Source organism: Sceloporus occidentalis, unplaced genomic scaffold (assembly GCF_023333645.1).
Source record: "Sceloporus occidentalis isolate IW3139 unplaced genomic scaffold, rSceOcc1.0.p SCAF_36, whole genome shotgun sequence".
In the NCBI taxonomy this organism is placed as follows: Eukaryota; Metazoa; Chordata; class Lepidosauria; order Squamata; family Phrynosomatidae; genus Sceloporus; species Sceloporus occidentalis.
Window position 1 is genome coordinate 6,341,338 of NW_028317016.1, and position 14,859 is coordinate 6,356,196.

Here is a 14,859-nt window from a genome sequence, read left to right on the forward strand (position 1 = left end):
GGGCAAACTAAGGGGAATCTAAATCCTGGGGGCAGTGAAGATTAACCCAGTACTTATTTATAAAAGTATGGTCTGTGACTCTGAGGGGACTATGAGATATCTGGGGGGTATAAGGCATATCTGGGGAGGACGGAGTGACATATCTGGGGGTATAAGGCATATAGGGTATATAAGGCATATGTGGGGAGGGCAGTGTGGCATGTCTGGGGAGGACAGAGTGGTGTATCAGGGTGTATAAGGCAGATCTGGGGCCACAGTGGCATATCTGGGGGTAGAGTGGAATGGCGTATCTGGGGGTAGAGTGGAGTGGCATATGTGGGGAGGGCAGTGTGGCATGTCTGGGGAGGATGGAGTGGTGTATCGGGGTATAAGGTGTATCAGGCACAGTGGCATATGTGGGGGTAGAGTGGAGTGACATATGTGGGAGGCAGCGTGGAGTGACATATGTGGGAGGCAGCGTGGAGTGGCATATGTGGGAGGCAGCGTGGAGTGGCATATGTGGGAGGCAGCGTGGAGTGGCATATGTGGGAGGCAGCGTGGAGTGGCATATGTGGGAGGCAGCGTGGAGTGGCATATGTGGGAGGCAGCGTGGAGTGGCATATGTGGGAGGCAGAGTGGAGTGGTATATGTGGGAGGCAGCGTGGAGTGGCATATGTGGGAGGCAGCATGGAGTGGTATATGTGGGAGGCAGCGTGGAGTGACATATGTGGGAGGCAGCGTGGAGTGGCATATGTGAGAGGCAGCGTGGAGTGGTATATTTGGGAGGCAGAGTGGAGTGGCATATGTGGGAGGCAGAGAGGCATATGTGGGAGGCAGCGTGGAGTGGCATATGTGGGAGGCAGCGTGGGGTGGCATATGTGGGAGGCAGCGTGGAGTGGCATATGTGGGAGGCAGAGTGGCATATGTGGGGGGCAGCGTGGAGTGGCATATGTGGGAGGCAGAGTGGAGTGGCATATGTGGGAGGCAGAGTGGAGTGGCATATGTGGGAGGCAGCGTGGCATGTCTGGGAGGCAGCGTGGCAAGCCTGGGCTCAAATGTGCATAAATTGGGGGGGTCTGGTTGCGAAATAAAGGCAAGAAATGCATTTTATCAAAGTTTTTTTATTATGCTGTTTGTATTTAATATAATTTGTTTATTAAATTATTTTAAATAAATGAAAAATTTACATTCATTTTTTTTTATCCGATTAATCGAAAAAATAATCGGCCAACTAATCGATTATAATCGTTAGTTGCAGCCCTACACTAAATCACTCTCTCACTGGGACAGTTGTACCTAGCAGACCGGAACTTGGAAAATGTATTAAACAAAAAGAAAACAAAATAAACAAACAATAACCTGGATGTCACAGGACATTTACCAAATAAGTATAATCTCCAATTTTCTGAATTATTCCTTAACCAGTTATTTGATTTACTATAATAAGTGGAGAATCATTTTAGAATGATCGTGAGCCTGTTTAACCCTTTGTTATCTAATGCAACCATTTATCATATTAATCATATGGTTAAGCTACTGGTAACTAGACCTTCTAGCTGTCAAAATTGGGGCTTTTTTTAAATGACAGCAGCTGAGGGTCCTATAAAAGATACTGTTGGTGCACTGTAATGAGACTGTACACCACTGAAACACTAATGAACCATGACCAACTGTTAAGATCTGGACAAACTATGAATACTTTCATTTGCAGAAACTCCTAACTGAATTCACCTATACATTATTAAAGAGGCCACTGGACTATAAAAAGGTAAGAAATGTGGTCTTACCACCAATTACACAGACATATTAAATTCCTCAGCCATGGGCTCTGTAAAGAATTAACCAAGAAGGTCATGACTGTAACTCAAAAGACACAATGAACCTGTGTTGGCTGAAGGAAAGGTCAGAGTCAGAATATCAATGTTCTGTGACGCAATGTTTAAAACAATGAGACATAAAACTCTTCAAATTGTCCTAACACCTTTAGATGGATATCGAGCTACTTTTCTCACAAATCTGCAGAAGCACAACATTCACAAACCAAACAGTGGGACTCTTACTGTGGTACGGCCATCGCCTATTTACTAGGGTACAAGTAATATTTTATGACGCCACCTGCACTGGCTGTAAAAACATAACCCAAGGCACATACAAGAGCAAAAGAATATTAGGAATACCATTAACTTCAGATGTTCTTCATATAAAGAATGTCAGTCAACTATTTCCACTTTTGTTAGGAAGTGCATGCAGGAAAGGGTGCTAGTGATCCTGGGAGCAGGCCTTAGTAAATCTGTATATACCATGACAGTCAAACTCAGAAGGATTGAAAGTAGTGTGCAGACATTTCTATTAATTGCCACACCAAATTGCTTTCACTATAGTACTCCAGCTCAAGAGACAACTCTTACTATATACACCTTACAATTCCAATATGGGCTGATACAGTTGGGAGGAATGACCAAGTTCTAGTAGCAGCCATAACGCCCGATTGTTTAATGCCTCTCCAGAGAAAGTCTAGAGTGCAATTAATGCAATCACTGTTAGGAAGGGCCCATGGTGTCTTTTACAGCATGTCTTGTCGTAAAGCAGAGTAAGGCTGGTGATCAATGTAGCCCGTGGACTTTTTTTTAACATAAAAGTGTAGTTTTTCCATTCAATTTCATCTCAATCCTGACTTTAACCCACAGGCATAGGAAGTCTTCGGTGCCTTTTCACAAACATACAGTACAATACATGGACAGATGTTCAGTAATTTGAATTCAGACTTCAAATTGGGAATTGTGTGCCGGAAGATACTTGAAAACAGCATAGCAACATTTGAAAATATTCATTTCAGGATTTTATGGTATATCTATACATCAAAAGCCCTATTTATAAAATGTTTTACTTATATTCTTCATTACATTAACTTATGAGACACTTAATAAATACATTCATTTATCCTTTGTATATAAACACAAGTATTAGTGTCATTAAAATTATTAACTACCAATAACTAGTACTTTTTGGGGTTTATATAAGAGTAAAATGGGCAAAATAAAAAAAATGATTTCTAGATTATATAGTATATCATTTGCTGAGGGGAAAACCCAATGTGTGTAATTATCATTAAACTCATGTTAGGATGGCTGCCCACTGGAAAGCAGTTGGTGTGAATTTCCAATTTATATCCTATGCTAAACATAAGATACTAAGTTATATAAATAGGTCACTTTAAACGAAAACATTTTGTAACAGCCTGAAACAATTGGTTTTCTTCAACAGAAATGTCAACAGATTTCTAATAGATATGTATAATTTAGAAGTTGGGTTGCACTGCACAGGTACATAATGTAAATGATCACTTATTTCTTTTAAGTGATATAAATATTTTTTTAGATTCTCTCTCTCTCTATATATATATATATATATATATATATATATATTACAATAAAACAATATACAGAAATACACATTGTTTTATTCATTTAAAAAAAAAATACATTTTATTTAACAAAATTAGTAGCAAAATCACAACAGGAATATCAACAACATTATATTGATTGCATCGAATTGTTTACTATTCAAATGCAAAAGACCCTGCATGGTGATTTCTGCCTAAATCCATCCCCTTGGTTTCACAGCATGGTGTATGAATGACTACACACTAAACTGGGTTTATTGCTGAAGCCATTGTGTTGAGGACGTGTATACTCATGCTCCCCAAATATGTCCAGTGTGTGCATGGGCAGACGGCTGTCACTGGGATAGTTACCAAATAGTGGCTCTCACTGAAATCATCATGATGCAGGGAGACACAGAAGAGATGTGTTCTGAAGTGAAGGTAAACTTAATTGCCTTCACTGATCCATGATAACATGGGCTTACCTGTTGCTTTAAAGTAAAGGCACCAATTACACCACTACTTTCACACTAGCTGGGAAAAGTACAGACCTTTGGGTCACACATTACCAATGCCAGAAATAATGATTGCTTTGACCTTCATCCACTGACCTTCCTGTAGTCAGTATCAAATTCATATTACTGTACACAGACATGCCAAGCTTGTCCTGAGAGAAGTCACTGTTTCCCTTCCAAGAGCATAGAGCTCCTTAGTGAAGGAGAACCACATAACATTTTCTGTACAACCCCAACTTTAATTCAGATAAAAATAAAATTATGTTTAGCACCAGCCAATTTTGTGCACACAGCTGCCATAGTCTAAAAAACAGAAATGGAGTCTGTAAAACTTTGTTTAGTGGCTTGATCACTAATATTAACTGCATTTTAACCGATTTATTCATTGTTTTGACACGGGTGTAAAGGAAAAGAATTTCTCCTGGTCTATGCTAAAACAGCAGATGAATGAGAGGCTTGTTTACTTCTTTTCTTTACTATCCAACAAGCTAGTTTAGAGTATTAAAACCATAAGATGAAAAACATGTTAAACAATGAAAAATATAATTACTTACTCTGTAATGATCAGATCTGGAGCAAAATACAACACACTCCCATTGGACTGTTTGTAAGACCTCCACCCGAGAGCAAAAACAACTAGGAACATCCAGGAGTACTGAAGAAGGGTCATTTGATCATCCAGGTGCAAATTTCGGAAACCTGTAAACAATTATAGAGGAATTTAATGGGAAGTCATACATTTAATTTAATTTAAGGCTGTGAGGTATATCATCTAACAAATGTGGCATCTTAAAGGGTTTTTCCAACAATCTCTGAGCTGTGGTTGAGTTGAGAAGACAGTTCACTATTGCATTATGAAAGGACAACATTGATTGGTTTCTCCTACCCAATAGGCACAGCTCAAAGTTATATGGCCTAGAAATATATTGAACAACAAGACTGTGGGGGTCTTGTATACCTACGCAGTGCACATTACCTGGTATTGCCTTTGCCCATTTCACGACAGATACAACTTGCCGACCTCCTAGCATGTTAAGAGTAGACATGAGTCTCCAGGCTGTTTCGGGTAAAGTACTGTCGTAGCCAGAGTACAACACTTCAGGTTCGATAACCTCCAGCAACGAGATCAGAGTGGGTGTAAGTTGAGCCACAGCTGCTGGGAGCATGGCCTTAGTCATGGCGTTTTCTGGAGACTCCCGTACTGGTACTGTGTTAGACTGCTGGACTCCTTTAATCTTCTTTTTTGTTTTACGTGCTAGGAAACAAGAATAAATACATTTTGTTCTCCGCTTCATTGTAATGTCATTGGTATATATATATATTAGGGCTGCAACTAACGATTATTTTAATAATCGATTAGTTGGCCGATTAATCGATTAATCGGATAAAAAAAATTAATTTTTTTTCAATTTAAAATGTAATAAAAAACGTACAATTTACACTTTCATCACTTTATCACAATGGCCTCTCTCTATTCACCTTCTTATTTTACTGACATAATAATAAAAGCTACAAGAACCCAAACACAGTGTTTCTCAAACTAGGTTTTAATACAAAGTTATTAGTAAATATTAATTCATATGTTAACTATTTTCCATATTTAAGAAAAACTATGAGAAAAAAGCCTTGTTTAAATTTTTTTTATTTACCAAACTGCCCCCGGTTATGCACATCTGACCCCCAGCTTGCCACTCTGCCCCCATATATGCCTTATACCTCTTATATGCCAGTGATATGCAACTGAGCCCCCTGATATACCTTTTACCCCCAGATATGTTTTATGCCCCCCTGATATGCCTAATATCGATATGCCTTATACCCCCTATATGCCCTGAAATTCATAATACCCCCCATACACCACTTTCATACCCCTATATTCTTAATGAAAGTGATCTTCCGCACTATTTTGTACAATGAGGTATAGTATTGTAAATCATATATACGGTATTTAACCAAACAAAAGAAAAACTAAGAAAGAACTTTAGTTGACTAATATAACATAGGTGAATATTACACCAGGTAATAAACTCAGCTTAATGTCACATAATTATATTGTGTTAAAGGCTGATTGCCTAATAGCAATTATTGTAGCCTTCATTTATAACATAACACTCTATGTAGTGCATACAGTAATCCATACGTTATTATTATAAATAAATACATAGAAATAAGTCAGAGGCCGTTAACTTCATATACTAAGGCAGATACTATACAGATGAAACCGTATCAAAACACATGGCTTTGTAGTGAGGATGAAATAAATTATAATTTAATTAAAGAATATCATCTTTCTTCTGGCAAGATCTGCTAATACCCCCTGTCTCTTCCAGGTTATCCTCAGTCACTTGCTATGGATTCTACCATTTGGCTTTATGACAAGGAAGATACTTATACGTCTCCAGTAAATGGCACTTATATTGTTTTTAATGGCTCATTTCTGCTTTAATCAATGTCTATATATTTTCACAAGCTCTGCACATCAGGAGTTCTTAAAAACAAGTCTTTGTGTCATAATCAGGTATGTCATGCCAAGGTGTGGGCGCCTCTGGGAACTGGGCCTATGCGCTGTCAAATAGCGGTCGAAGGCTTTATTACAGAAAATAGTTGACACATAAAGACACGTTACTTAACGCATAGCTCCCTAGTGTCCCTGTGCTTGAGGGAAAGTCTTTTTTGTTGTGTGATCTAAATCCTTGTACCCCCTTTCCTATGAGTTTAGAATGACCACTAGGTATGCACGGATGGCTCATGCATAATATTTAACCTAACGATTGTCTAGGACAAGCTACAGAAGACACTTTTTAAACCTGACCATCATACCAGAGACTCTCCTGGTAAAGTGCTTCCTCACTGGGGCGTAGGAGCGATGTTTAGCCATCCCCACTCCTTGCTAGTCCTTAACAGTGACTAACCCCGCCCCCTCATTAAGGCATTCGCACGCTCGACTCCTGTCTTCAAGTACCATCACCCCCCCTCGCATAGGTGACACTTAAACATGCATTAGAAGTGTCCCCTTTAAGGACACAAATCCCCCGCCCCCGATGTCCCACTTTTCAATGTGTTCGGAAAGTTTGCTGGGTGTATGAGTGTATCACAAAGCTCTACCGCTCTAAAGTTTAACAATTTAAAAAAAAATAATTGCTAACAAATGTTTTTCCGGCCTTGTTAGATTCTGAATAGCTGTGAAAACACTATAACGTGAGCAGCATGTTTGCAGTATGATTGTGTTGTAAGTCTTCTTGAATGTATGTTGGCAACTGTTTTGAACAAAGTAATTTGGTTATTCAGATACCCCTTGCTGACTCAGCACGGGGTAATTTGTATCAGCGGATGGATGCTTGGTATTAATTCTGTTTGCTGTTAACAATCCTTTTCTTCATTCTTAAAAACGTATATGTACACTACTGAGAATATTGCTTTATTTTTCTTGTGAAAGACACCCTTGGTTGCGATGGTTTCCTTCCAACCATTCAGTGTAAAAACGCATTGATTTCTCCATCCTGCGTCTTGAAAGAATAGGTGCTATTAAGCAAAAGAATAACGTACAATTGTGGTAACGAGGAAGCTATTTGAGATGTGCACTTCTCATTTTTATAGACTGGTTAACATTGGTTTAACCCTCTCCTAGATGGACAGCAATTATTTGCCAGGACATGTTTCTTGAAATAAATACACACAATATGTGTAATATTCAACATTGTACATGGATGCTTACTAAACCGTACACAGCTTCCTTAGAGACACAAATATAAGGAGTTTAGAGATGGTAGAAAACAGAATTAAGGCTCCACTTCTCTAGTTTTCAGAAAAAATAACAGGTTATGGATATGTTCCGTTTGGATATGTATGTTCAAAAGCCTATTGCTTTTTCTTCTAGAGGAACATAAATGTCTAGTTGCTGCAGTGTAAACACAATGTGCTGTGGGACATTGTTCACCCAAGGGCTATGATGCAGGACGGCTTTAATTAGATCTATAAGGTACAGCAATCCTATTCTTCAGCTTTATACGTCACGTTTACCAGAAATCAATACTTAATTTGGTTTATTTAAAAATAAAAAAAATAAAATGAAAGCTAGCAAGGCTCAGGGGTCATGATGGAATCGTTTATTGAATGGCATTTTTTTCTGACAAGAAAGAGTAAATGTTATGGATTGATAAGAAGTAATGATTCCTCAAGGGAAGCCAACATAAATATGCAGCAAAATATTGACAGTGCACAGTCAGCTTCTGTAAAAAAAAGTTCCTAAAGTTCTTTTAACTTATGGAACAGTGGTTACCACCTCAGTCCTCTCTAGCCGTCTAGAATATTAAAAGCTTCCAGTTGTTCTAAGATATGTCCACAAACCCTAGAGCAGCGATACCCAATGCTAGGAGTCAAGGATTTCAGAAATTCTGATTACCTCTATGTGAGAAGCGACTTTTGGATTAAAATTAAGTGGCCCTTGAGGACTAGTTTGCGTCCCACTGTAGTAGTAGACCAACAAAGATATTTTCACATAGTCGGATGCGGACCTTTGGAAATATCTACCATCTTCCTTATGTGGTTTCCTCAGCCATGCAGACTGAGGTTGTGAAAGTGTGAACATGCAGCCCTCTCAAATTTTTACCATCTGGTAAGAGAAGTATTGAAGTTTGGATCTGTCAACAGCTACGATGGGGCTGTTATTAAAGTATAGCGACATGGCAATCGGGATTCCTCGTTTTCCTACATGTACCCCCTGCTGCAACGCTGATCTGCATGGGTATTTCTGCTGTGCGTGCAGGGTGGTGGTGACACTAAGAATTCACAAACTTCTTTTTACACAACAGCTGAACTCATGGCCTTGGTGGAACGTGGCAGACAGACAAGTATTGGACCATGGCCTTCAGTGTGAACATCAGTTGTGGAACTCTGGGAAATCCTGTAGTGCTGTTCAAGACAGTAACTAACAGCACAGCTATAGGGTGACATTTTCCAGGATGATTTTAAACTTCATGGGTATACAAGATTCCACAGAATCATCAAGCGTCGCTGTATTCTTTGTTAGTCAGGATTTGTGGGATGTTCCAACAATATGAAGAGTGTGGAAAATAGTGTGCTGGCAGAATATTGTGACAGCTTGGCACAGTATAATCTGGGGATTGTGGAAATGTGTCAGAAATATTACTTTCCTGTCATTCTGCAGAAGGCTGGGGTGAGCTCAGAATAAGGAGGTAGGTTAGACTAGTCAATGTTAGGTAAACCTATGTTTAATTATAATTGTTTTAAAACAGATCTAAATTACAATGAACACAGACATGTCCAATCATCCGATTGAGTCTGACAATTACCAGTGTGTGAAAGTGATGTTTGTTGTGCCTTCATAGCATGTTTACGTGATTAAATAAATCTCAGATCATTCTTTAAAGCTATTTATAACAACCAGTGCCACAGATGCCAAGCCCGGTCAACAGTTTAACCAAAACCAAATGTTTGATGGAATCTGCATCTCCGTGCAAACAGAAGATTAAGAATAGGTTTATCCGCCTTAATCATTTTTGCAGTAAATGTTCCATACTGTCCAAGAATATAAAGCAAGGCCAGAGCATACAGTATGTCTGTCTCCACCTTCTGGAGCTGGAAATACTGTACATATTTAATTTGGAAAACAGTGCTGCTTTTCATCAGAGCCAAAGTAGGATGATACTGTAAGTCTGCTATTTACTTTGGAAATCAGGGCAGGCAGCCGTTTCCATGCAAACTCTTTACCCTGAAATACTCTGCCTAGAAAAAAAGCACATTCTGCTCAGGGGGTTCTTGTTTGTGCCAACTTTAGACCAATTCACAACATTTCAAAAGGGGAAAAAAGTATGTAATCCTTTTCCATATATTCTATTTTCTCCCTCATTCCCTGCTCAGAGTTTGGCAAGGGCAGACACTCGGTGCAGGCTGAGACAAGAGGATACACACCACATACTGAAATAGTTTTATGGATTCTCTTGTATGAGGCACACATATGGGGTTGGGTTGAATGATCGCACTTATTTTTTTTTAACTTTTTGCTGCCCGGCTCTACACTGTTTCATACTGGGGTTTTTTTGTGGTTCATGGTGCCGACTACACATTGTCCTTTTAAGAATTTCTAGATAATACATTTGAATGGATTGTATTTATTAATCTGTAGATAAAGGTAGTCTCCAGATGCATGATAGAATGAAGAACTGTGGTTACCATATATATATATATATATATATATATATATATATATATATATATATACACATATATACACACACACACACTGTATTGGCTCGGATATAGGCCGCCCCCGTATATAGGCTGCACCCTAAAAGTTTGGTGCTTTTTTAAAGAAAAAGTTTTTTTCTTTAAAAAAGCACCAAAAAAAACATGCTGCCACTCTGTCTCCCCCCCGAGATATGCTGCCACTGTCCCCCCCCCGAGATATGCTGCCACTGTCCCCCCCCGAGATATGCTGCCATTGTCCTCCCCCCAAAATATGCTGCCACTGTCCTCCTCTTCCTCCCCCCCGAGATATGTTGCCACTGTCCCCCCCCCGAGATATGCTGCCACTGTCCTCCTCTTCCTCCCCCCCCCGAGATATGCTGCCACTGTCCCCCCCGAGATATGCTGCCACTGTCCCCCCGAGATATGCTGCCACTGTCCTCCCCCCCGAGATATGCTGCCACTGCCCCCCCCCCCGAGATATGCTGCCATTGTCCTCCCCCCCCAAATATGCTGCCACTGTCCTCCTCCTCCTCCCCCCGAGATATGCTGCAACTGTCCTCCTCCACCCCGAGATATGCTGCCACTGCCCCCCCGAGATATGCTGCCACTGCCCCCCCCCCCCGAGATATGCTGCCACTGTCCCCCCCGAGATATGCTGCCACTGTCCTCCTCCCCCCCAGAGATATGCTGCCACTGTCCTCCTCCCCCCCAGAGATATGCTGCCACTCTGCCCCCCCCCCCCGACTTACCAGAGCAGACTCCCGGGTGTCTTGCGGGGCCGGCAGGGGACATCTACGCAATACGCGTATACAACTTCCGGTGCCGGCACTGAGCGGATGTGCCAGCACCCAGCGGATGTGCCGGCACCGGAAGTTGTATACGCGTATTGCGTAGATGTCCCCGCAAGACACCCGGGAGTCTGCTCTGGTAAGTCTTGGGGGCAGAGGTAAAACGCATCGTGCGGACGGTCACCGGCTGCGGCAATGCGGGTAAACAACCTCCGCTGCCGGGACATCTGCACGATGTGCTTTAACAATCTCCCTTGCCGGGACTCCCCCCGTGCAGACGTGCCGGCAGCGGAGGCTGTTTACCCGCATCGCCGCAGCCGGTGACCGTCCGCACGATGCGGTTAGACAACCTCCCGTGCCGGCACCCCCCCCTCCCCGTGGAAAGTGCTGGCAGGGGAGGCTGTCTGAGCGTATCGGAGAGTAGGATGCAGGTCCCCTGCACCGCTGCGGGGGATCTATATCCTAACCCCGCTGCCTGCCCGGCGCTAGACCCCGAATATAGGCCCCACCCCCACTTTAAAGACTTAAAGTGGGGGGAAAAAGTGCGGCCGATATTCGAGCCAATACGGTATATATATATATATATATACACACACATACACACACACACATATATATATACACACACATATATATATATATATACATATACATACACACAAAAGATATAGAATGTAACACACTCACTTGAATGGAAGCAGTTGCAATATACCCGGGTGCTAACAATCCAAAAAATATATGCAGCAAATAAAGTTGATGCACTCAGCGGGTCTTCTTTTTATAAAGTCGGACTTTCACCAAGTTAATAAATTTTATAAAAAGAAGACCCGCTGAGTGCATCAACTTTATTTGCGGCATATATATATATATATATATATATATATATATATATATATATACACACACACATATATATATATATATATATATACGTTCATATATAGACACACATACATACGTATTTTGTGAAAATTAGAATCTTAACTGGATTCTGTATAGCAACACCAGGCGGCCTTAATATATCTTGTTTAGAGCATAGCTAAACTCTAACACCTCCTGACAATTCACAGAACAGAGAAATTGCATCCTTGGTAAATTCCCCTCAGAGGTAATATGGCAAAATAAATAATACACAATATATGATGCCAAGCCGTGAGAGTTAACACACAAGAAACAGTGCTTCTGGCTCTTCAGAAAGTGAAATGCCGAGCAGAGATCACGGGAGACACTGCTAAGAAAAAAAAAAAAAAAAAAAAAAAGCAATGGGTGGAAATAATGGGTCATCTATGCGTTTCCTAGCTGTCTGTTAGTCGGCATTTAGGGCAAAGATGGACACTAGCTCCTATTGAATAAAGGATGACAATTTTGCACTATAGCACCAGATGCAATAAAGATCTACATTGCTAAACACAGGAAGGGGAACATCGCCCTCCCCGCATCAATGATAAAGGTAATCTAAGGACGTATGAACACACAGCCAGAGTCTTTGTGCTATGCAAGGTATTTCTATAAATACTGTGGTGAACTGGTAAATGATGTTCTTTCATCTTGTGATGTGTTTTTCTCCCCTCCCTTTGTCATAAACTTGCATCAACTTCCCAGTGTCTGGCCACTGGCTTGGACTTCAATTCCTCGGTGGGATCTGTCATACGTCAATCATTAAAATGCATTATCGTTAATTCTCATTCATATGCAAAGACATATTCTTCCTGTACAGAGTGGTACACGTTGCTCACTGCAAATCAAGCCACTTAGTCCTCTGTACATAATAATCTGTGAACAGGAGAATGGGCATTTTGGAGAGGAATGAATGCAAGCCATAAGAGCATTCTTTAACCTCTTCTTGTAAGGACAGCAATGCATTACACAGCCACACAATCAGTGGGGGATTTTTCACAAAATCAGTAACTATCGCTTCCTAAAAACATATCAACATTTCAGAAAGTCTTACTGATGATATCCTTCCAACATTCACATATTCTCTAGATTACTTCATACCAGAGTTTAGCCAACGTTGTTGCTGGAAGGGCTGGGCCCGGTGATATAATAGGCGATGATTTCAGACGGCCCAGGACATGCAAAAGCCTTTGTGGGGCAAATCTGGATGTATTCTTTTATACAGCTTTATATTTTGGTAATCATTTATTTTGAAACAAACTCGTGTTGGTATTTGGGCAACATCATTGCCACCAAACTGATATTATAGGGGAAGACCAATATATTTTAAGAGAGGAAAACTGTTAACACTAATAATAGGATTTCTTTAATAGGCATCGCCAGGTTTGGATGTTTACAAAGCATAGTAAGCTCATTTTATCTTGTAGCAATGTTCTAAACTCTGTAAATTATCTTTTAGGTCATCAATTTTTTAAATGGCTGAGACCAACTAAACGTTCTTTGAGATACTTTCATAAAGAGAACAAGTTTGTCTTGCGCAGGCATCCTGGAAATCTGAGGTTTAGCTCCTCTCCCATTGTACTGCTTTGTGATGGAACTTTTGCCCACATGCTACAAAATTGAGCCTTTGGAATGATGAAGCTCCATATCTTTTAAAATAAATATTAACATGGCCCAGACATTAAAATGGTAAATTTACAGCTCTGACAAGTTAAAATAGACTAAGTTACCACTTTTGTTATTTAAGCTATGCATATAAAATATTAGTTGTAGACGTTGCAGAGGTCAGTCATGTCCCAGAATTAAATTTGCTCTGATACAAGTTGAAAAAAAAACCTATGGCTACAGTAGTTAGCGATACATGGTCATATGCTTCTCAATCGTAACATATATGACATGTCTTGAATCAACAGTGGCAAAACACGTGTTCTTGTATTAGAACAATGATTCGTTTTTAATAATAGTCTAAAGACCACTTACAGATTCGTTCTTAAATTCTTTAAAAAATGCCAAATTCTATTGAATTAGAAGTTCAATACATTTATCTTAGTTCCAAAGCTAACGTTATGTGTTAAAAATCTAACATACAAGATTGGATCATTTCAAGGTAAGACCAATTTCAAAATGTTAAGCTCTATGGGTGTAAGACCACCGTCTTGTATCTGCATGTTGTGTGTCTAGATAGTGTCTCCACTAAGAAGACTTTCAGTTTTCATACCTTCCAGATTCATTCCAGCTTGGAGGCATTTCCTATAGCGACAAGCTGGGCAGTTCTTCCTTCTAATTTTGTCAATAATGCAGTCGTTCCTTCCAGCACAAAGATAATTGTGCTGACCTATAAAATAACATAAAAAAATAAAACATTTAAAAGTGATGATCAGCAGCTCAGAGATCATGACTGAAGAATTAACATTGACCTGTAGAGATATTCAAGTGACAGTAATACAAGCTAAATTGATGCGTTTGATACATTAATGTAGCACATAAGAAATATTTGCATCACATTCTAGGGTAAGTAAGGGTAGCCAGATTGGCCATTTAAAACCTGGCACCTTATGCTGCAAGCCAAACTTTTACAAGTGGCAAGCAGCATGTAACAATTCATACACTCGCATACTGAATACACTAAGTGTATGATGTTGCTAAATGTCTGGCTTAGAACAGTAGAAGTCATAGGTAAATGATGGACTGGTGGCATTCGCAACAATGGTGTCCATACAAGCGCATGTGTGGAACAAGCAAAAAGGTCATTACTGATATCACTATGTGGCCCGGTGTGAAAACCACATAAAGAATAGTTATTTTGCACATGAAAATGCACAATAATGTAGGGCTGCAACTAACGATTATTTTAATAATCGATTAGTTGGCCGATTATTTTTTCGATTAATCGGATAAAAAAATGCAATTTTTTTTTAAATTTAAAATAATGTAATAAAAAACGTACAATTTACACTTTCATCTCTTTATCGCAATGGCCTCTCTCTATTCACCTTCTTATTTTACTGACATAATAATAAAAGCTACAAGAACCCAAACACAGTGTTTCTCAAACTAGGTTTTAATACAAAGTTATCAGTAAATATTAATT

General features: G+C 39.9%; 1 protein-coding gene across 1 annotated transcript in view; it reads right to left on the reverse strand.

Annotated features, from left to right (window-relative positions):
* The window catches only part of LOC149297891 (glucocorticoid receptor-like), a 114,525-nt gene that overhangs the window by 10,812 nt on the left and 88,854 nt on the right, over positions 1-14,859 (reverse strand). Inside the window, exons 3-5 of the mRNA XM_089488131.1 lie at positions 13,987-14,103; positions 4,853-5,131; positions 4,431-4,575 (exon numbers count right to left, since the gene is read on the reverse strand). Coding sequence (XP_089344257.1) covers positions 4,431-4,575; positions 4,853-5,131; positions 13,987-14,103 — 541 coding nt within the window. The remainder of the gene's footprint in view (positions 1-4,430; positions 4,576-4,852; positions 5,132-13,986; positions 14,104-14,859) is intronic.